The 23,415-nt window shown below is 51.2% G+C and overlaps 2 protein-coding genes across 2 annotated transcripts; both read left to right on the top strand.

The window, feature by feature from the left end:
- Positions 1-216: 216 nt before the first annotated feature.
- Positions 217-22,822, top strand: LOC123784836 (cell adhesion molecule CEACAM6-like). Its single transcript, XM_087870837.1, is given in 12 exon segments — positions 217-384; positions 1,216-1,575; positions 2,421-2,699; positions 14,865-15,119; positions 17,693-17,803; positions 17,806-17,901; positions 17,904-17,969; positions 18,929-19,049; positions 20,015-20,067; positions 20,382-20,413; positions 20,829-20,870; positions 21,139-22,822. Coding segments are annotated over 12 exon segments (1,545 nt in total). The 5' UTR covers positions 217-320; the 3' UTR covers positions 21,205-22,822.
- Positions 11,047-14,608, top strand: LOC148108278 (cell adhesion molecule CEACAM8-like). The gene is made up of 3 exons (XM_087870836.1): positions 11,047-11,208; positions 12,047-12,406; positions 14,192-14,608. Exons 1-3 carry the CDS (start codon positions 11,145-11,147, stop codon positions 14,473-14,475), a joined length of 708 nt encoding a protein of 235 aa, XP_087726962.1. The 5' UTR covers positions 11,047-11,144; the 3' UTR covers positions 14,476-14,608.
- Positions 22,823-23,415: the final 593 nt, after the last annotated feature.

The following is a 23,415-nucleotide window of genomic DNA, read 5'->3' as shown; positions in this document are numbered from 1 at the left end:
AGCTCTCGCATATGGTGGGAAATCACAGCTGAAGAGAGGCCTCAGCAGGTCCCAGGGACCCGCAATGCAGATGAAAAGAAAGGGGAAGAAGAGGACAAAGGATTCAGGAGGAACAGGTGGGGATGGGGGGGAAGGGGAGCTGGCAGAGACCCCGCCCCCTGGCCCACGTGACCCGCCCAGAACGCCTGCTCCCAGAGGCCACTCAGCATAGAGGGAGGAAGGGCAGCGGAGCTGACAGGACCCGGCCAGCAGTGCTCCTGAGCATTTCTGGAGCAGAAGCTCTTCTCACGGAGGGAGGGACACAGTGGGCAGCAGGCACCATGGAGCTCTCCTCAGCCCCGCCCCGACGAGGACGCCTCCCTGGGCAGGAGCTCCTGCTGGCAGGTGAGAGGGATGATCCATGGGAGAGGGAGGAAGGATGGGGGAGAGCAGCAGGCTGGGGTCTCCCGGGAGGACAGGGCTCTGAGAGGGGACAGGAGAGCCGGCTCAGCAACAGGAAAATCCCACGATCTGGAAGTGGTGAGCCAAAGTCTGTTTCCTAAGTTACTCAAGAGTAGGACTGAATTTGGAAATCTGACGGTAACTACCAGGGACCCTAATTGCTGACTCTTCCCATAGACCTGATATTCTGACAGATAAATGCCAGACGTGGAGGATACTGGGGACACATTCATTCAGCCCCGGGTGTCTGCAGCCTGCCCCACCACTGGGGTACAGCACAGATCAGAGAGTCCCTGCCCTCCTCGAGCTCAATTCTATGGGGGGAAAGACAGACATGCAGAGGCATCTAGAATGTGATGTCAGGTACTGACAAGCACCAGGAAGGGAACAGAGCAGGGAAAGGTCAGAACGTGAAGACAGAGGGTCTTTAGAGGAGGTGGACAGGGCAGGTCTCTCCCAAGCACCACCTGAGTGGGAGCAGTTATCCGAGGGCAGGGAGGGAGTGAGGAAAAGTGTTCGAAACAGGGAAAATTAAGTTCAGAGGCACTGAAGTAGTGTGATCATGCTGCTGACCTTGACCATCAGGAGACACACACACACACACACACACACACACACACACACAGATACCCACGTGTGCGCCCGCGCACACACACACACACACACACACGCCCCGAGCCTGGGGGATTAACACCTGCTCCGTCTCCAGGGCCCCAGCTTTCCCTCCCAACACATTGATCCCAGCACTGATCCATCTCTACTCTTCCCTCCTAGTCTCTCTTTTAACCTTCTGGAACCCGCCCACCACTGCCCAAGTCACTGTGGAATCAGTGCCGCCCAATGCTGCCGAAGGGAAGGACGTTCTTCTGCGAGTCCACAGTCTGCCTGGGGATCTTCTAGGCTGTCACTGGTTCAGGGGGGAAAGCGTGGCACCCACTGATCGTATTGTATCATATGTAGTAGACACACAAGTAACTACCCCAGGGCCTGCACACAGCGGCAGAGAGACAATATACCCCAATGGATCCCTGCTGTTCCAGAGAGTCACCCTGAACCACACAGGATACTACACCCTACAAACCGTGAGGAGAAACATTCAAGTTGAAGAAGTAACTGGACAGCTGCGTGTATTCCGTGAGTAATTCTCTCTCTCACCTCTGGTGTTGGGTGGGGTGAATTCTACGTCACACACATGGAACTCACAGGCCTGGACTGGGCCTCCGTCCACCTCGGCATTATGTCCCAAGAGGGGGTTTGACATTTCGTGCGTGACACACACAAAGTGGAGACAACCTAGGGTTGGAATTCCTTTCTCAGGATCCAGACTCTGGGATCCTCTGAGGAAGACCCTGCAGGACCCAGTCAGGACCAGGCCTGAGGGGCCCTGGGATCCTCCCCAGAGCTCAGCCCAGAAAGCCCCTGCCCAGACCACTGCCGTGGGGCTGCTGATCCTAGTGAGCCTGGGGGTCTGTCTGTGCCAGGATGGGGTTAGGCTCCCGGGCAGAGCTGACTGGGAGCAACCATTTCCCAGCTGCCCGAGCTGCCTAGCAGCCAGTGCTCAGTCTCAAGGGCCACATCTGGGGAGGGCAGAGCCTGGTCCTTCACCTGAGACTCAGCATGGACAGCACACACGTAAAAAGACCCCAGTCCATTAACCAACGGCCATGGGGGAGAGGTGACAGATGCCAACTCTGATTAGGATGCCAATGGAACAGTGTGCCTGGGTGGCTCAGTCGGTTAAGCGTCTGCCTTCGGCTCTGGTCATAATCCCAGGGTCTTGGGATGAGCTCCACGTGGGGCTCCCCACTGAGGGGGAAGTCTGCTCCTCCCCCTCTCTCTGCACCTACCCTGCTCCTGGGCTCTCTCTCTCTCTCACTCTCAAATAAAGGAACAGAATCTTTAACAACAACAACAAAAAGATATCTGTAGAGGAATCACAGGTACCATCCAGGGCAATGTTCTTTCTGTTGTCTGCACAGCGGAGTTACCCAAACCCAACGTCACAAGCAACAACTCCGACCCCGTGGAGAATGAGGATTCTGTAGTATTAACGTGTGAACCTCAGACTCAGAGCACAAGCTACCTGTGGTCAGTAAACAGGAAGAGCCTCCCGGCCAGCACCAGGCTGGAGCTGTCCCTGGACAACAGGACCCTCACTATACACCGTGTCACAAGGAATGACACAGGAAACTATGAGTGTGAGACTCGGAACCCAGTGAGTGCCGGTCGTAGTGACCCATTCACCCTGAATGTTCTCTGTGAGTATCTTCCCTTCCTACCTGGCCCAGGCTGCCAGCCCAAATCCACACTGCCAGAGGCCAGGCCACATCCATCCTTCTGGGGTCCGAGTCCAAGACTCTCAGCTGGGTCCCCAGGCTGCCATGGCTTCTTGTCCCAGGGAAATGTGGGCAGACCCAGACTAAGCCAAGATGAGGAGGGGATGGGCTGCTTCTCCCTGAGAGGGTCTTGTGAGGGGAACCCTGGGTGCAGCCAGAGGCAGGGTGGGCACAGGGAGCATTAGCCAGGGGTCCTTGGCTAACAGGAGTGGGGCAGGGGGTGCAGTGGGCAGTGACTGGGACTGGGGTATGGGTCAATGGGCTTGGAGAGGGCAGTTCAAGAGGCAGAACTGGTCACTCCTGTAGACAAATGACCCTCCCTCTCTGTCTACCAACACCCATTCTCTCCTGTCTAGGACTCCTTGCCCAGCCCCACCACAGCCGTTCCTATCTACCAGGTGAGTGTGGGCAATGACTGATCTGGTCCCTGAAGCCCATGGGGACTGAAGATCTCCCCCAGCCTGCCCCTGGCTGTGCGTTCAGGTTCAGGAAACAGCAGAGCAAAGGGGGAACAGGGAGTAGTTTGAGGAAGGAGGGGCCTGAGACAGAAACCTGGGACACAGCCAGGCTCCAGAGAGCAGTCCAGGTAGCCCTAGAACCGGAAAGTCACCCAGATATGTTCCACGAAGTTTACAGGGGCTCAGAGTCCTCTTCTTCTTTTACAGGAATTACAACACCCCAACACGAACATTTATGGCCAGATCAACCACAAAGCAGCAATGGCTTCTTAGTTTCCAAGGGGCCCTCCTGTTCCTCAGACTCTAGGTGGAGTCAGGAGCCACAGCATGAGCCAGAGGACTGCGTCTAAGCCCTGAGAATATTCAGGACATGGACCCAGCGTCGGGTCCCTCCTGATTTCTGGAGACCCCCTACAGTCTGCCCTGAACCCAAGACAAAGGCCCCCATCTCCCAGGAATTGGGGGTTCCCAGATGAAGTGTCCTGACCCCTGACCCACCAGGGAGGATCTGAGAGGATCTGAATAAAGAGAACTCATCCCCTCCTTGGCCCTTTTTTTGTGAATGGTCATTTCCCTTAGCAGAAATTCACCCAGGGGCACCTGGCTGGTTCAGTCAATAGAGCATGCAACTGTTTTGTGGTTTGTTGTTGGTTTTTTTTAAGGATATTATTTATTTACTAGAGAGAGAGAGAGAGTGAGAGAGAGAGAACACAAGCGGGGAAGATGGGCAGAGGGAGAGGGGGAAACTGACTCCCCACTGAACAGGGAACAGGACATGGGAATCTATCTGAGGATCCAGGGAACACGACCTGAGCAGCAGACAGACACTTAAGTGTCTGAGCCACCCAGGCGCCCCAAGCACACAATGCTTGATCTGGAGGTCATGACTTTGAGCCCCAGGTGTGGTGTAGAGTTTACACTAAAAAAAATTTAAAAATAAAAATAAAAATTAATTGTAAAAAATGAAAAAGAGAAAAGAAATTCACCTGAAACTCTGGATCTTTACTCTCCTGGGTCACATAGGGAAATGTGACCTATGAGTTGACCAAGGCCTGAACTCTAGTCCCCCAGGATAGAGGAAGTGGTGAGGGATGTGGACGTGTTGGAAGCATGCTAACTAGAACACCAGAGCTGTGGCCAAACCGTGAGAGCACTCAGCAGTCCTCACACCCCTCAGGGACCAAAGCAATAGACACTCCCAGTGTTTATAAATGTGGTTGGGTGTCAGGAGCACAGAACATGGGGTCTCTGATGACCACCCGAAGATGAGCTAGGAGGAGCATCCGTGGGCAGGCGCACATCCCGGTGTGGGACCCTTTCACGCCCTTTCGGTGTCCTGAGTCCTTCGCCCTCCTCCCCAGCCCTGGTAGCGCTGACTGGTGGCCTTCACCAGTAAACTTGCCTGTCCCCAAATCCAGGATCCAGCTCACTGAGACCTGTCCAGAGGTTTCTCCTCTGTGTCCACAGCCAGCCTTCAGGATGTCCTTACCTCTGGGGTGACAGAGAGAGAGGCTGCCAGAGTAACCCCAGTAGGGAAGACCCAGAATTCATGCCCTGAAAACACACTAGGGACCTCACCGTCACCGCCATCTTCCACTTTCCCATCCACCCTCACAGCCAACTCTGATGCTACCGACCAGCCCTGCCTCTCCAGGGGGCTCAGGACCATTCTGTCCACTCCCAGTGGCCAACAGAAGGGTCACCTGGGTGCTCTTATCTTTACTGTGTCTTTCTTTCTGCTTTTAGTTGGGTTTATTTGCTCTTCTTTTTCTAGTTCTTGTGGTAGGAACTTACATTATTTCTTTGAGATCATTGCTCTCTTATAATATAAGCACTTCGTGCTACCAATTCCCCTCTCAGGGCAGCATAAGCCCATCTCACAAATGGTGGAGGCATTTTTTTGGCGTATTTAAATTAACTCTGTATTTTTAAAATTTCCCTTGAGACTTTCTTTTTGACCCAGAGATTACTTAGAAATATGGAGCTTGCTTTCCAATGTTTCAAAGATTTTTCTGGTGTCTTCCTACTGATGATTTCTGGTTTGATTACTATTTTCAGAGAACATAGCCTGATCTCAATTATTTCAAATTTGGTCATGGGCGCCTCTCTGCCTTGGTGGGTGGAGCGTGTGACTCTTGATCTCGGGCTCATGAGTTTGAGCCCCATGTTGGGGGCAGAGTTTTCTTCAAAAAAAAATAAATTCAGTTAGCTTTCAGATATGACAGCACCCAGAAGCAACAGAGAAGGATGAACGGGACATCTTTCCCTTGGCTATTCTTTCATAGTAGGTCAGCTGGCAGCAAATTCCATGTTCTTCCTTCATCAGAAAATGTCCTTAGTTCCCCTTTCCTCCTGAAGATCATTCTCCCAGACACAGGATTTGTAGTCGACTTGAAAAACCTGCCACTTCCTTCTGCCTCCGTGCTGTCAGATACAGACCTACCGACACTAAATCAGTGTTCCTTCATATGCAATGGGTTGTTTCTCTGGCTGCTCTTCATGCTTGATTTTTTTTTTTTCTCTTCTCTTTAGTTTCCAGAAGTTTGTGATGTGTCTCAGCGTGACTGCTTATCTTGCTCGGGATTCACTCAGCTTCTTGGACCATTATTTCTTCAGTACTTTTTTCCTATTTCTGGTATCCAGTGGCATTAATGTTAGATTCCTCCTTTTGAAAAGATTTGTTTTTTTCATATGAGAGAGAGGGAAGGGGCACACTTGCAATTGGGGGTAGGGGCAGAGGGGGAGGGAGGGATGGAATCCTCAATCACACGCCCCTCTGAGCACCAAGAGACCACAATCAAGGAGTGTGGGCAGACTCCAGAAACTGGAGAAGGCAAGAAGATTGATCCACCCCTAGAACTTCCAGAAAGGAATGTGGCCCCGCCAATATCTCTATTATAGTCAGTAAATCCCATGTTGGACTTCTGACCTCCAGAACTGTAAGATGGTAAATGTCTGTTGCTTCTAAGCCGCCGTCTTTGTGGTAATTGGTTACAGCAGTAATAGGAAGCGAATACAGACTTTGTATTAGATTATATTGTTGTACTAATATCAAATTGGGGGAGCTTGATCATCGTACTGGGGATATATAGGAGAAAATCCTGGTTCTGATGAGGTTTCAGGCTGAAGTAGTTAGGGTGAAACATTAGGATATCCATAACTTTCAATCGATTAATCAAAAAATCATATAGATAGTGCCTGGGTGCCTAGTCAGTTAAGCGTCTGCCTTTAACTCAGGTCCTGCTCCATAGTCCTGAGATCGAGCCCAGGGAAGGGCTCCCTGCTCATCAGTGAATCTGCTTCTCCCTCTCCCTCTATCCTGCTTGTACTTCCTTGCTCTCTCTCTGTGCAAAATTAAAAAAAAAAAACCTTAAAAAAATAGAATAATAAAATAAAATAAATTCCAGTTAGTTAACATGCACTCTACTATTAGTTTTAAGTATACAACACATGGTTCAACACTTCCATTTAGTACCAGGTTCTAATCACAAGTGCCTTCCTTAATCCTCATCACCTATCTCACAAATCCCCCCACTTCCCCTGGCAACCACCAGTGTGTTCTCTATAGTGAAGACTCTGTTTCTTTGTTTGCCTCTCTCTCTCTCTTTTTCCACTATTCTAATTTGCTTTGTTTCTTAAATTCCACGCGAGTGAAATCATATGGTATTTCTCTTTCTCTGACTTATTTCACTTAGTATAATACACTCGAGCTCCATCCATATCATTACAAATGACAAGAGTTCATTCTTTTTTGTGGCTTAGTAATATTCCATCCAAACTACATCATCCTTATCCATTCCTCCACTGATGGACATTTGGGCTGTTTCCACAGTTTGCTTACTGTAAATAATGCTGCTAAAAACACCGGGGTGTGTGTATCCCTTTGAATTAGTATTTTTGTATCCTTTGGGTAAATACCCAGGAGGGCAGTTGCTGGATCAGAGGGTAGATCTACTTTTAATCTTTCAGAGGAACCTTCCTACTGTGTTCCAGAATGGCTGCACGGGTTTACATGCCCACCGACTGCAGGAGTGCTCCCCTTTCTCCGCAGTGGGCAAAGACACAGATATACAGAAATTACAAGCCTAGGAAACTATCCACTTGCTGCTCCTCAACAGAATAAAAGCCCAGAGCTAACACCATACTCGGTGGAGAAAGGCTGAAAGCTTCCCTACTGGGATCAGAAACAGACAAGGGTGCTCATCCTCACCACTTCTATTCAGCATAGTACTGAGAGTCTTAGCCAGAGCAGTTGGGCAAGAAAAAGCATAGAACAGGAGGAATAAAGAGGACATGAGAGGAGATTTTTGAGAAGAAGGGACACATTCATTATTTTCAGGTATGAATGACTTCTCTGCATGCGTGTGCCAAAAATTATTAAATTGTATTCTTTCAATATGTTGGATTTCTTATATATCAACTACAACTCAATAAAGTAGTTAAAAACTATACGTCCATATGTGAAATATTACTTAAAGTACAAAATTTTAGGGGCGCCTGGGTGGCGCAGTCGTTAAGTGTCTGCTCAGGGCGTGATCTCAGCGTTCTGAGATCGAGCCCCACATCAGGCTTCTCTGCTGGGAGCCTGCTTCTTCCCCTCCCACTACCCCTGCTTGTGTTCCCTCTCTCGCTGGCTGTCTCTCTCTCTCTCTCAAAGAAATAAATAAAATCCTTAAAAAAAATAGACAATTTTTAAAACGCGAGGTGGGTAAGACTTTTTCTTCCACATTTCCTTCACCTTCCACCAGAGGGCGGCAGAGCTGCTTCGTGCCCTGGAGGCTTCCTCAGGGAGCCCACAGCCCAGCAGGGTCTGACCCTCCCCAGCCTCACTCAGTCACAGTCCTCCTGGCTCTCCAGGCTCCCCACACTGGACCCCGTCAACCCCTCCGGCCAGACAGGCATCTGCCCGCTGAGACTGGTCCCTCTGTGGGCAGTTTGTCCCTCCACATCCTCTGTCCCTAGAGGGGCAAAGGTCCACTCACCATAAGGTCAATTTCTTAGAAGGGCTCCATGTGACCCCCCATCAGCTGAGACCCCCTGACATGCTCCAGACCTACCAGACAATTTCTCTTCCTGGCCCTGCTCTCGATTATAATGACTCCTCAGTGCCAGGATTTCCTGAGTGCCTGTGGCCCTGTTACAGGGTAAACCCCACGAGTCCAGGGCCCACATCTGTCCTGTTCTCTGTGGATTCCCAGGATCCAGCCCAGGACCTGACACAACACAGATGCCCAGTAAATACTCATTAAATAGATGAGGGCAACCACACAATGGAAGCATGTCACCCCCCTGTCACCTGGGGTCAGAGCCTCTTCCCTGCAGACCCAGGGCACTGGCATCAACATGGGAGGAGGCCAGCACGTGCCCGAGGCTGTCCCTGTAAGGCTGTCAGGCGTTTACACCTCCTAGATTCAGGAGGGAGGACAGGGACTCCTACAGTTAGAGGTGAGACCCCCATTCATTCCCAAAACACAGACACCCCCTCCCATCTTTGTCTTGTGACTATCTTCTGTCCCCAGAGGGCCTGGGTGGGCAGCTGTGTCCTTCCTCTTCTCTCAGAGATCTGACCTGCCACAAATTCTGGATCACCAGCCCAGGTGCAATTACGACCAGGGGACTTCAGAGTCCTACCCTGACCTCCAAAGACATCAGTGGGTGACTCCCTGAAGGCCCCTGGTCTGTGGGGACAGCTGCAGTGTCCCCCTGAAGATTTCTAAGCAGTCCAAGGAGTCCTGGGGAATGAGGGGAACTTCCCGGCAGATGGGACAGGAGAACCCAGATCGGCCTGTGTTTCCCCGGGGCTGAGGGTCTCCTCCCTTTGACAGAGGCAGCCCTGGGATCCCTCAGTTGTGTCTCTGGGTGGAGCCAATCCAGCTCCTGGTTCCTGTGAGGAGACCTAGAGCAGAAGAGAGACAAGGACACAGATGACTTAGGTGCAATCGCCCATCCCCCCTCCCCCCCACCCGCTGTGATGGGGAGACAGGGCATTGTGGTGCTCAGTCCCCCAGGCTGGGTTTTTCCCCAAAGCTCAAGAGACCTCTACTAGGTCATTCTTTGAAATCTCCAGGACATAGAGCTCCTGCTGAGGGAGCACATCCCTCTGGTAAGACAGTTCTCCTGACACAGGATGAGGAATCCTCTGGACAGGGCCTGTCCTCTCCCTGGGCTCATGCTGCCCTAGGATGGAGTCGGGTGATCAGGGTCCCGCAATGACCAGGACCCAGGCTGCCCAGTCCCTCACCTCTGCCCAGGTTTCAGGGACCCTCACATCCTTTGGAGCCTGGTCAGCATCCCTGGCAGCCCCTCAGCATCGCCTCCAGGGGGGACATAGGGACATACAGACAGCACACAGGACATAAAACCCTGAAGCTGGCTTTGGCTAAGGAGGTGGAGGGGGAGTCTGGTTTCCATTCCTTTCTTTAACAGACCCTTCTGGGTCCCTCACACATGCCTGTTCTGTCCTGCCCACTCCTTCTGGGGCCCTAGAACCATCCTGATCTGTCAGGGATCCCTCTTCAGCTCCCCATTCCCTGCCTGGCACCACTTACGGGGGAGGCAGGGTGACCACAGGAAAGTCCCCCAGGCAGAGGACACGGGCTGCCCAGGACACTCAGGAGCACATGGACAGTCTCTGGGCCACAGTTCAGTCAACAAACATGGAGATGGAGGGTCTCCTCAACACCTTCCTGGTGCCCCAGCCACCTGGCCTCCCACCATCTCTTCTCTTCCCAGGATATGCAGGAAACCCCCTTCCCGCCTGGGAACTGAGCCCTTGACACACCTGGTTGGGTCTCTGTCCCTGGAACCAGAGGCCGGGCTGGGGACACACAGGGATGGACACTGGGTCCCTCACCAGTCATCACTCAGCCGGCCCCTTCCTCACCCCAGAGTCATCTCTGGGACCTTGTTGCCAGGAGGCAATCCAACCTCCCCAGATCCTGTGAGAACACTGGGGAGACTGGTGCCCAGCTGGGCTTCTCTGTTTCAAACAGAAATAATCCCCTGGATGTGGAGGACCCTGGGGCATTCTGTGTGGTGCTAACAGACTCAAGGCCAGGACACAGCAGAGGCCAACTGGGAGTAGGGGGAAGGGCCATCCTCTAAGGGAACCGGGTCCCCTCAGTCTGGCTATTCGCAGTGTGCTCCCGGGGCCGGGATGGCCAGCATCACCTGGGAGCTTGTTAGAGGCTGACTCTGGGGTCCACACCACACCTGCTGAGTCAGAATCTGCATTTTCACAGGATCCATAGACCCTCCGTGGGCAAAGGAGACTGAGAGGAGGCCCCACCCCCACATCATGGGGTCTCAGCCTGGCTGGGCATCTGCTGAAGCAGCATTTCTAGGTGTCACCTGGGCGTTCACAGTCTTGATAAAGTTCCACAGGTGACTCCAGTGCACAGTGGGGGTGACATCCCTGTGACGAGAGTTCCTCAGGCAGCCTCCAGGCTCCTGCTCTGAAGGGAAAGCCACACGGGGAGGAGAGAGGGCTGTGGGGGCACTGACCCTGCCCTGTGCCCCCTAGCTGTGGGGGTCACCGGACCACAACACCACAGCCTTGCGCTTGTCCAAACAAGGGTGTGTGCGCGCTCTCGCATATGGTGGGAAATCACAGCTGAAGAGGGAGAGGCCTCAGCAGTTCCCAGGGAACTGAAGTGTAGACAGAAATGAAAGGGGAAGAAGAGGACAAGGGATTCAGGAGGAACAGGTGAGGAAGGGGGGGAGGGGAAACTGGCAGAGACCCACCCCCTGACCCACGTGACCCAGCCCAGAAAGCCTGCCCACAGAGGCCTCTCAGCACAGAGGGAGGAAGGACAGCAGAGTAGACAGGACTGGGACAGCACTGCTCCTGAGCATTTCTGGAGCAGAAGCTCTTCTCACAGCGGGAGGGACAGAGCGGGCAGCAGGCACCATGGAGCCCCCCTCAGCCCCTCCCCGAGGAGGACATGTCCCCTGGCAGGAGCTCCTGCTGGCAGGTGAGAGGGATGATCCCCTGGGAGTGGGCAGGAGGATGGGAGACAGAGGTGGGCTGGGAATCCTGTGGAGGACAGGGCTCTGAGAGGGGACGGGAGAGCAGGGCAGGACTGGGGAGCCGGCTCAGCAACAGGAAAATGCCGTGATCTGCAAGTGGTGAGGGAAGGGTTATTTCATAAGTTACTCATCACTGAGGACTGAATTTGGGAAATGTATGGTAACAACAACCAGGGACCCTAATCCCTGCCCCTTCCCACCAACCTGAGATCCTGACAGATAAATGCTAGCCGCAAAGGATACTGGGGACACATTCATTCAGTCCCGGGTGTTTGCAGCCTGCCCCACCACTGGGGTACAGCATAGATTAGAGGAGTCCCTGCCCTCCTCGAGCTCACTTCTATGGGAAGGAAGACAGACATGCAGAGACATCTAGAATGTGATGTCAGGTAGTGACAAGCACCAGGAAGGGAACAGAGCAGGGAAAGGTCAGAACGTGAAGACAGAGGGTCTTTAGAGGAGGTGGTCAGGGCAGGCCTCTCCCCAGGACCCCCTGAGAGTGAACAGGTATCCGAGGGCAGGGAGGGAGTGATGAGCAACGACATGATGGGAAATGTGTTCGAAAGTGAGGAAATTAAGTTCAGAGGTGCTGATGTAGTGTGGTCATGCCGCTGACCTTGACCCCCAGGAGACATACACACACACACACAGACAAAGATACACGGGCACACTCACACACACACCATGAATGGGGGATTAGGACCTGTTCCGTGTCCAGGGCCGCAGCTTTCTTTCCCAACACTTTGCTCCAAACACTGATATGTCTCCTCCCGTCCCTCTTAGTCTCACTCTTAACCTTCTGGAACCCGCCCACCACTGCCCAACTCACTGTGGAATCGGTGCCGCCCAATGCTGCCGAAGGGAAGGACGTTCTTTTGCGAGTCCACAATCTGCCTGGGGATCTTCTAGGCTGTAACTGGTTCAGAGGGGAAACTGCAAATACCAGCCATCAAATTCTATCATATGTAGTAGACACACAAGTAACTACCCCAGGGCCTGCACACAGCGGCAGAGAGACAATATACCCCAATGGATCCCTGCTGTTCCAGAGAGTCACCCTGAATGACACAGGAAACTACACCCTACAAATCGTAATGAAAAATGCTCAAGTGGAACAAGGAACAGGAGAAATCCTCGTATTCTGTGAGTAATTCTCTCTCATCTCTGGTGTTGGGTGGGGTGAATTCTACGTCACACACATGGGATTCACAGGCCTGGACGGGACCTCCATCCCCCTCGGCATTATGTCCTGTGTAGGGGTTTGAGCATTAGTGCAGGACACACACACTGGAGACAAACTTCCTAAGGTCAGAATTCCTTTCTCGGGATCCAGACTCTGGGATCATCTGAAAGACCCTACAGGACCCAGTCAGGACCAGGCCTGAGGTTCCGTGGGCTCCTCCCCAGAGCTCAGCCCATAAAGCCCCTGCCCAGACCACTGCCTTGGGGCTGCTGATCCTAGTGAGCCTGGGGGTCTGTGCCAGGATGGGGTTAGGATCCCGGGCAGAGCTGACTGGGAGCAACCATTTCCCGGCTGCCCGAGCTGCTCAGCAGCCAGTGCTCAGTCTCAAGGGTCACATCTGGGGAGGGCAGAGCCTGGTCCTTCACCTGAGACTCAGCATGGACAGCACACACGTAAAAAGTCCCCAGTCCATTAGCCAAGTGCTGTGGGGGACTTGGGGAATGCAGAGGAAGGTCAGCACCCCCAGGGAGGAACAGAGCAAGAGGCCCCCCAGGGGGCCTTCTCTTGTGGAGAGGAGCAGACACGATGCCATTTGATTGGCCAGCTGCTACAGAGCAAGATTGAGGTCAGGGATTTGGGTTCGTTTAAGGGTTAATTCACAGGGATGGAAAGCAGAGATCATTTATCATTATTCCTACCGCATTAAGTGGAAACTGAGGCACGGGGAGACACAGTCACTGAATCAGGGCCACTCAGACCGGTGACAGCATTTCAGAGTTCCCAGGGTTCTGGGTGCAGACACAGCCCCGTCCTCTCCTCCATCAGAGGGAGGGATGCAGGTGTGGGCAGTGAGGGCAAGTGGAGGCTCACTCTGTGTTTACTCGACAACCATGTGACCTGCGTGAACAATCAGAGGCAGAATGACCTGGCCGCCCCTCAGGTGGGGACACTCACCTCCATGGGCTGCACTTGAGATCAGATTGATTGCTGATGTGTTGCTGTGGGTCCCACTGGGTGTCAGGGAAAGCACTTGCCTTCTCCTCCGGACTCTGCACCTGAAACCAGCCCAGGGTCCACGTGTAACAAACTCAGTTGCTTTTGTTTAGGAGGGAAGGAGTGAGCAGTGTGGGTGTCTCTCCAGCTGTGGGCAGGGAGCCTGTGTGGCCAGAAGTCCCAGGACGCTGCACCCAGGACGCCTCTCTGAAGAGATGATGGGTCATTCGTCCCTCACCACCCCTGCTTCCTGCTCATCCCCTCGCTCTCTGCTTGGTCATTGGACTCAGGTCTGCCATGGATGGGGTCTCTGCCTATGTCACTCATTATCAAACAGCGGGCAGAACACCCCCTGCAGGACCTGGCCTGAGTACTGAACTGATCTCCGGGCTTGTTCCTGGTGTCCCCGGGTGTCCTTTCTGCTCAGACCCCATCCCCAGGCTGGGCTGTCAGGTCAGTGAAGCTCCAGGAGAGGTCCGGGGCTGTCTGTGACTCTGTCTTATGTCTCCATGACCCAATGCTGCTCTGTAATTGACATTGCATAAGCCTGTGCTATCAGACACACAGAGCAGGGGCTTTACTTTCTTTGAGGCTCAGATCCTCATGCATTTGTCTTGAGATACACAGACCTGCCTTATGCTTGAAGGACTCAGGTTGGCTGAGGGCTAAGAGTTGGGAATTCGATTCAAGGTGCTTGCGAGGGAATCAAAGGTACCACCGAGGGCAATGTTCTCCTGTTGTCTGCACAGCAGATTTACCCAAACCCATCATCACAAGCAACAACTCTGACCCCTTGGACAATGCGGATCCTGTAGTATTAACGTGTGAACCTCAGACTCAGAGCACAAGCTACCTGTGGTCAGTAAACAGGAAGAGCCTCCCGGCCAGCGCCACACTGGAGCTGTCCCTGGACAACAGGACTCTCACTATACACCGTGTCACAAGACATGACACAGGACCTTATGAGTGTGGGACTCAGAACCCAGTGAGTGCCGGTCGTAGTGACCCATTCACCCTGAATGTTCTCTGTGAGTAACTTCCCTTCCTACCTGGCCCGCGCTGCCAGCCCAAATCCACACTGCCAGAGGCCAGGCCACATCCATCCTTCTGGGGTCCGAGTCCATGACTCTCAGCTGGACCCCCAGCCTGGCCATGGCTTCTTGTCCCAGGGAAACGTGGGCAGACCCAGCCTAAGCCAAGATGAGGAGGGGACAGGCTGCTCCTCCCTGAGAGGGTCACCAACCTGTGAGGGGACACAGGTGACTGTCTCAGACCCAGGCTCAGTGAACACAGGGGGCTTCTGGTTGGGACTTTCTCAGACAAGTTTGGGACTCAGCTCAGAGGGGCAGTGTGGCACTAATACAGACCAGGAGCTTCCCCTTCCTTCAGATTACATCACCTGTGGCTTTATTCTGTTTGCTCCAGATGGCCCGGACGCCCCCACCATTTCCCCCTCAGACTCTCACTACCGTCCAGGGGCCAGCCTCAGGCTCTCCTGCCACGCAGCCTCTAACCCACCCGCACGGTACTCTTGGCTTGTCAATGGGAGGCCCCAGACATCCACACAGGAGCTCTTTATCCCCAACGTCACTGTGAATGATAGTGGAGCCTATACCTGCGTCGCCTCTAACTCAGGCACTCGCCTCAGTAAGACCACAGTCAAGACTATCACAGTCTCTGGTAAGTGGATCCCTGGAGCTTCTGCACTGATGCTGTGGTGAAGGTCTGTCTGGCTTTCAGAATAGAGCCTAGAAGAGCTTTTTCCCACAAGCAAATCCCTAATCTGTGCCTGCACGCACCTATTACATGTCAGCAGACCTTTCCTCCCTGCCTTCTGATTTGTCATGGCAGAGCTTGGATCAGCCTGGAAGGTGGGGACGGGTTTTCTCAGCTCCAGAGAGCCCCATGTATAGAAGAAGGTTTTGCAAATGGGGAAGTAGAAGGATCCTCAGGGTCAAGTTGCTTCTATTGTTGAATTGCAGATGTCCTTTATATAATCCAGATATTAACCTCTTACCAGATATGATTGCAAATATTTCCTTCCAAACCATGGGTTGCCGACACTATTTTTTTCTTTAGTGAACTTTACTTGATACATAGTGTAACATAGTTTCACTTGTACAGCATAGTGATTGGACAACTCTATGTGTTACGCTCTTCTCAACACATTATAGCTCCTATCCGTCACCATGCAGCCCCATCAAAATACCATTGACTGTATTTCCTATGCTGTGCATTTCATCCCTATACCCTGTTCATTCCAAAACTAGTGCTACCATTCTCTGGATTGTGTCTTGTGATGCACAGAAGTTTTCCATTTTGATGCAATCCAATCCATCTACTTTTTCTTTTATTGTCTTTGCTTTGAGTGTCATAAGTATGAAATCATTGGGGTCTTCAGTTTCAAATAGTTCTTGCTTTATGTTTTCTTCTAAGACTTTTACATTTGACTCTTATGTTTAGATTTTTTATCTACTTTACATTAATATTTGTACATGGTGTAATTGGAGTCCAACTTCATTCATTTGCATGGATATCCAGTATTCCCCACAATATTGGTTGAATAGATTTTTTTCTCCATTGAATGGTCATGACAACCTTCTAGAAAATCGTTGGACCATATATGCCAGGGTTTGTTTCTGGGGTGCCTATTCTATTCCATTCATCGCTATGTCTCTCTTTATACCGGACCCCGGTTATTTTGGTTACTGTAGCTTTGCAGTCAGGAAGTGGGAGTCCTTCTTTTTGTACTTTTTCGAAATAAGTATGGCTATTTCAGGCCCCTGAGATTCCATGTGAATTTTTGGAAATTCCTATTTCTGCAAAATATTTCCTTCTGAATTTCATAGGGAGACACCTGGCTGGCTCAGTCAGTGGATGGCAACTCTTGATCTTGATGTTGTGGGTTTCAGCCCCACATTGCGTATAGAGATTACTTAAAAGTAAAATCATTTTAAAAAGTATTTGATAGAGATTACATTGAATCCACGGATCTCTTTGGATAGCACTGTCATCTTAACAATATTAAGTCTCATCATCCATGAACATGGGATGTCTTTCCATTTATTTGCATCCTCTATCATTTCTTTCATCAATGTTTTATTGATTTCCATAAACAGTCTATTGACTCAGTAATTAAGTTAAATCCTAAGTATTTGATTCTTTTTTCCTAAGAATTTTCTTCTTTTTAATGTTATTGCAAATAGAATTGTTTTCCTATTTTCTTTTTCGGGTACGTCACTGTTAGTGTCAGGAACACAGTGATTTTTGTGTTGATTTTGTAGCCTGCAAAGTTGTTGAAATTGTTTATTAGTTCAGCAGTTTTTTGTGGAATCTTCAGTATTTTCTACATAAAATTTCATGTTGTCTATGAGCAGACATGATTGTACTTATTCTTTCCAATTTAATCATATTCTGTGTTTTTTTCCTCCTAATTATTTTGGACTGGACTTCTGTACTGTGTTGAATACGGATGTTGAGAGTGGCATGTTTAACTTCTACCTGATGTTGAAAGAAAGGTTTTCAGTGTTTCATCATGGAGATGATGGTAGCCTTCGGTGTTTCTTATGGGGCCTTTATTATGTTGCAGTAGTTTCCTTCTATTTGTAAGAGTGCCAGTATTCTGTATACAGTAACCTCTTCTCTACATGAGTTTTCACCATGAGAGTCAATCCACAGATTTGGAAGTAAGAGTCTTCTTCGAGGTGAGAAATCCTGTAGATTGAAAACATTTTGATTCCTAAGTTAAAGAAGAGGGGGCAGTCAGCTCTCATTCCGTAGTTAATTGTAACAGTGTAAATGGCTTCCCTACTTTACATAAAGCTGCCTTGGACACGGAGGTATAAGGGGTGTGAGTTTTCCTCCCCCAACATATTGGAAAGGTATATAAGGAATGAGGCCTGATCTTTCAAAGTCACAGAAGTTCAAGAAAGTCACACAAAACTCAATGGGAAAGAATTCCTCATAATAAAAAGGCTGCCAGCCATGTGGGCTAAGAGGTTCCTGGTGCTGATACTACAGAGATGTCCAGGCAGAAGAGACACATGACTGAGCGTCAGAGGGGAAGGTACTGCCCTCTCCTTACAGATCTCACCTGAACAAAGATACTCGGGCTTCTGCAGACAGCAAGGCCATCCTTTCAGGCCCCATTACAGAGCTCGCTGGGCCCTCAGATTGGCTTGCATCTCAGAGGAAGGATGTGGCCCCATTTCCAAACTGATTCTCATTCCATAACCTCCTGTGTTTCTCCACAGAGCCAGTGGCTCAGCCCTTTGTCCAGGCCAACAATGCCATAGTCACAGAACATAAGGACTCTGTGGTCCTGACCTGCTCCACACATAATCCTGGTGTCTCCATCCACTGGTTCTCAATGGTCAGAGTCTAAAGCTAATGGAGAGGATGAAGCTGTCGCAGGACAATAGCACTCTCACCATAGATCCTGTCAGGAGGGAGGATGCAGGGAATTAGAGTGTGAGGACTCCAATCTGGTCAATTGCTACAAAAGTAACCCCATCAGGCTGGATGTGAGCTGCGAGTGACCCTCGACCTCTGCCGCATCTTCCCTGTATATTTTACTGGCAGGCGGTGTGAAATGGATGCTGGCCTGGAGGAGGTGGGAGCCTCCTTCAGAGCCTCTAGGTCAGTGTGGATAATATTCCCCAGAATTAGACGAATCTTGTTAGTATCTCAGTTCTGATATGTACCAGCTGTTGGACCTCAGGCAAGATGCTCAAACTCCTGAACCTCAGTTTCCTCATCTCTAAAACTGGAAAGAACAGCCGGATCTTAGGGCAGTTGTGAGGGTTGTTAATATAAATTCATGAGATGAAATCTTGAGACAGCGTTATACACAGATTCAGGCTCAATCAAACTTAGCACCTATTGCTCTTTTGTTAGTCACGTTTTTGTTACTAGCTGTAATGTCTCAGGGAATTGGGATTCAGTGTTGTCTGATCACATTCCAGCTGTGAGGCCTTCACTGATTTACTGAAGCCCTTTACAGACTCAGATGCTCATTTTGCACAGTGGTGATGACATCCGGCCCCCTCATGTGCAGGGAAGTATCAGATAAGAGGTAACACATTTCCCACGTGCCTGGCACAGAGCCGACCTCGAAAGCAGTCAGCTAATATTATTCTCTTTAATCAGTGAAGAGTGGACAGGTAAGGGCCTCCCTCTAAGACCATCAATGGTGATGGAGCAGAAGACACAGGGGAAGAGGCTTCATGAGAAAGGAAAATAAACAGGATGCCAGCACTGTCCCCAGTTCTGGGGGTACAATGTGAAGATTAAAGCAAGTCCAGGGTTTCAGTGTGAGGAACAAAAATGGTGCAGTGGCCAAAGGGATGAGACACTGTGGTGATAACACATACAGCAGTCAGACTCAAGGCCTTTCTTCCTCCCTAACCAGGCCTTTTACCCATGGCTCCTCCTGGCTTCCCCTGATTTGACTTGGGACTCATTCCTCTCCCTTTTTCTTCTTCATTCAGATGGAAGAAGTACCACAGGTCTCCCTGTGGGGTCCATCATTGGCATTGCTGTGGGGGTCCTGGTCGCACTGGCACTGACAGTGGCCCTGGGGTGTCTCCTGCTCCGCACAAGGACTGGAAGGTATGATGGGATTTCCCACACACTGATCCTGTCCTGCAGCAGACCCCTGGCCAGGAGGAGACCCCATACTGACCAAGGATTCTGGACTGGCTACTCCAGACCTCCCAACTACCCCCTGGAATTTCCTGTCTCATTCCCTCTGGCTCCTTCCTCAGCAGCTGTTGACCTGGGTGCTTCTTTCACATGTTCCCTAGTTATACATTAGGGACCATTAAGGAACAACTCCTCAGGGCTGTCATGGTTCACTTGGCAACGTTACAGCAGTGCTGACAGGACTAAGTACTCAGTAAACAGCACCTCCCGTGGTTTCTTTAAGTCCACATGCCCTATGAGGGGGATTTGCAGCCTCATGATCTGAGGGTGGTACTTGGCAGAGTCACGCAATGAAGAGTGGAAGAGCCTGACAGGCCAGATGGGGTCATCCCTCAAATGGCAGCTGTAGGAACCACAGACTCTGATGTGTGAAACCAGAGACCTGGGTTAGCCAGGTTGAGGCCCTGGGATGTCCTTTATGCCTCTTGTCCAGGCAGATGGAGAAGAGGACAAGGCACTGTCACATTTCAGCATCTCCTGGCCTGAGTGGGGAGGGTCTGGCCACAGCAGGGCACCACATTTAGGGGTCCAACATACCCAGGGCACCCCAAGTGTCCTCTAATATGCAGCTATAGCCTTGAAGCTTCCACTCAGTCAACCCATCATGTTTGATTTCTTTCCTGGGTCCTCCATCCCTCCTGAGGACACTTACTCCTAGTCACTCATCAGCCTGTGGGTCTTCCCCTGTGGTTCGAGGATATTCTCCAAAGGCCTTTCCTTATTCCCTCTTTTGGGCCCTTCTCTGCTAAACAGCACTGGTAGAGACAGGAGGTCTCTAACCCTTCCTGTAATGAGGATCCTGCTTATCCACTGTTTAATACCAAAGCTGTGACCTCTCCCTGCACCCCACACATAAGCCTGATCTTTCCTAGGGACAGTGGCTGGCATGACCTCAGAGAGCTCTGGCGCCCGGCATCCACCCCCCGTGAGTATCTCTTCAGCCCGGGGGGAAGGGAAGCCCCGAAGTCATGCCCAATGTCCACTCCTGCCAGTCATTGCTCTGGAGTCTCTGAACATTTCTCTAGGGAGAAACACTGGGGATCTCAACTGGCTATACTCCCTGGTGTGTGGAATTTGGCTCATAGGTCAATACCTGGCCTTCACTGGACCCTAAAATGGTCTCTCCCTGAGGGTGCTCCTGCTTCCCTGTCCTTTGAAAGCTGTGGAATATCCCCTCCTGGGAAGGTGGGTCCAAGCTTCTTCAGAGCCCTGGGTGCTAACTCCTGTCTCTGTTCCTAGGCCATGGTCCAGCCAGAAGCTCTACATCCCCGGTAAGCTGTCCCCCCCCCCACCATCACTCTTTCCACTGGGGTCCTTGCTGTGCAGCCTCAAGACAGAGCAAACGACCAATTCAACAACACGGAGCAGACCCTGCTTCCCACAGAATAGCCAGGACAAGGCAAGCCCTCTTCTGGCCAGGACTAGACCCTTTTCAGGGGCAGGACCACCCCCTACCATGTCCTGAGTTGTCCCTGCTCCCCTGAATTAGCCAAAGGAGAACCTGGAGTCCAGCAAGGGGCAGGGTGGCCATGGGAGCATCAGCCAGGGTTCCTGGGCTAAGAGGATAGGGGCATAGGGTGCAATGGTCAGGGTAATGGTTAAGGTAGTTCAAAAGGCAGAACTGTCACTTCTGTAGAGAAATGACCCTCCCTCTCTGCCTACCTACTCCCATTCTTTTCTGTCTAGGATTCCCTGCCCAGCCCCACCACAGCCATTCCTATCTATCAGGTGAGTGTGGGCAATGAATGTTCTGGTCCCAGAAGCCAAGGGGGCTGAAGATCTTCCCCCAGCATGACCCTGGCTGTGATTTCAGGTTCAAGAAACAGCAGAACAAATGGGAAATGGGGGGTACTGGGAGGAACGAGGGGCCTGGGTCAGAAACCTGTGACACAGCCAGGCTCTCACAGAGCAGACCACATGAGTCTAGAACCGAAAAGTAAACCAGATATGTTCTAAGGAGGTGACAGTGGCTCAGAGTCCTCTTCTTCTTTTATAGGAATTACAACACCGCGACACAAACATTTACTGCCAGATCAACCACAAAGCAGAAGTGGCTTCTTAGTTTCCCAAATGCCTGGGGCCCCCTGAGACCCAGGACTCTAAGGGGGTGAGAAGCCGCAGTCGGAACCAGAGAACCAGCTCTAGGCCCTGAGGATATTCAGGGACATGGACCAAGGTTCAGGTTCATCACCAGCCTTCTCTACAAACTGCTGGTGGGCAGCCTGGACTTGGTCATCTGACTGTGGAGTCACTTCCTGCAGTGATGTCCACAGCACCCTCCCTACCCTGAGCGATGGAGACAGAGGCCAGTCCACACTCCCTGCTACCCTCTCCACCTCTTCCTGGTTCCTAATGCTCCTTGTCAAGAATGGAAAGTCTGTGGACAGAGGAGATTAAGGGTTCAAAGCCCTGGGAAAAGCTGGAGTTCGTCAGCACCATGGACAGTATCTTAGCCTCCCTCCCCCCAGGAGTGGAGCAGGGAGGAGGCAGTGAGGGACTGGGGGAGAGGCTGCCCATTTCTATCCTACAGAAGAAAGATGAAGCGAGGCAGAATGCTATCACAGGGACAACCCGATTCTGCTCTCATGTGAATCGTAAACCCTTTGCACACGTCCGGATGTTACTTCTTGGCACATTGATTACAGCTCTCTGCATGGCTGATTGCTGCCCCAGAGGGTGGCCTCAGGGACGCTAGGAGGTGCTCCAGCCCCTTGGGGAACCTCCTGGCCCCTGAGTGTCTCGACCCTCTCTTGTCTACAATAAGGACGGCATGTTTCATGATTAACTTCTGACCCTTGATGCCTGACCTTGGAAACACACCCATCACCCAGTCTAGAGCACCCCTGAGCACAGCCTCCTGTTTCCCAAGCCCCAGCTGAGCTCCCCCAGGCAGCAGGGCTCAGCAGAACCCTGGGCTATTCTCCCAGCTCCTCCTTGCTGACCGCTGTGCCTGGAGTCAGAGTCCTTTGCCATCTGCCTGTCCTTCCCAGCAGAGCAGACCTTCCACCCAAGGGGCAAGTGGGGCCTGAAGATCTCCCAGGGTAGAATGCCACATCTGCGTGTTCCTGCATCTGCCTGTGACCCCTCAGAGGAAGAGAAAACACTAGGGCCCCCACCCCCATCTTCCTCTTTCCCATCCACGACCCACCCACAGAACCAACTGTGATGCTACAGACCCAGTGCTGCCCACCCATGGGCATCAGGTCCATTCTGTCCACTCATAGTGGCCAACATAAGGGTCACCTGGGTGCTCTTATCTTATTATTTCTTCCTTTCTGCTCTTAGTTGGGTTCACTTTACTCTAACTTTTCTAGTTCTTGTGTTAGGAAGTTTGATTATTTGCTTTGAGATAGTTCCTCTTTTATTATGTGTAAGCATTTCATGCTACAAATTCTCCTCTCAGGACAGGATAAGCTGCATCCCACAAATGGGACAGATTTCTTTTTAGTATTTTTCATTTAATTCTGTGTATTTTTAGGGGCACCTGGGTGGCTCCATCAGTTAAGCATCTGCCTTCAGCTCAAGTCATGATCTCAGGGTCCTGGGATGGAGCCCTGTGTTGGGCTCCCTGCTCAGCGGGGAGCCTGCTTCTCCCTCTGCTGCTCCACCTGCTGGTGCTCACCTGGACTCTCCCTCTCCCTCTCTCTCCCCATCTCTCTCAAATAAATAGCTAAAACATCTTTTTAAGTCTCTGTATTTTTTTAAAATTCCTTTGAGATATCCTCCTTGAACCCTAGATTATTTACAAATATGTAGCTTGCTTTACAAATGTTTTGGAGATGTCTCTTGTTTTTCTATTGCTGATTTCTAGTTTGATTACTATTTTCAGAGAACAGACTCTGATTTCAATTATTTTAAATTTGGTTACAGTCTCCTGGCTGGTTCAGTCGGTGGAGCATGTGACTCTTGATCTCTTGGTCGTGAATTCAAGACCCACATTGGGGGCAGAGTTTTCTTCAAAACAAAGTAAATTCGGTTAGCTTTCAGATATGACAGCACACAGAAGCCACAGAGAAGGATGAACGGGACATCTTTTCCTTGGCTATTCTTTAGTAGTAGGTCAGCTGGCAGCCAATTCCATGTTCTTCCTTCATCAGAAAATGTCCTTAGGGGCGCCTGGGTAGTGCAGTCCTTAAGTGTCTGCCTTCAGCTCAGGGCGTGATCCTGGCGTTCCGGGATCCAGTCCCACATCGGGTTCCTCCGCTGGGAGCCTGCTTCTTCCTCTCCCACTCCCCCTGCTGTGTTCCCTCTCTCGCTGGCTGTCTCTCTGTCA

This window comes from Ursus americanus, chromosome 21 (genome assembly GCF_024610735.1).
Source record: "Ursus americanus isolate L20-20 chromosome 21, mUrsAme1.1.p, whole genome shotgun sequence".
Taxonomy (NCBI): domain Eukaryota; kingdom Metazoa; phylum Chordata; class Mammalia; order Carnivora; family Ursidae; genus Ursus; species Ursus americanus.
The sequence above is the reverse complement of the archived record's forward strand: the minus strand, read 5'-3'. Positions and strand labels throughout refer to the sequence as shown.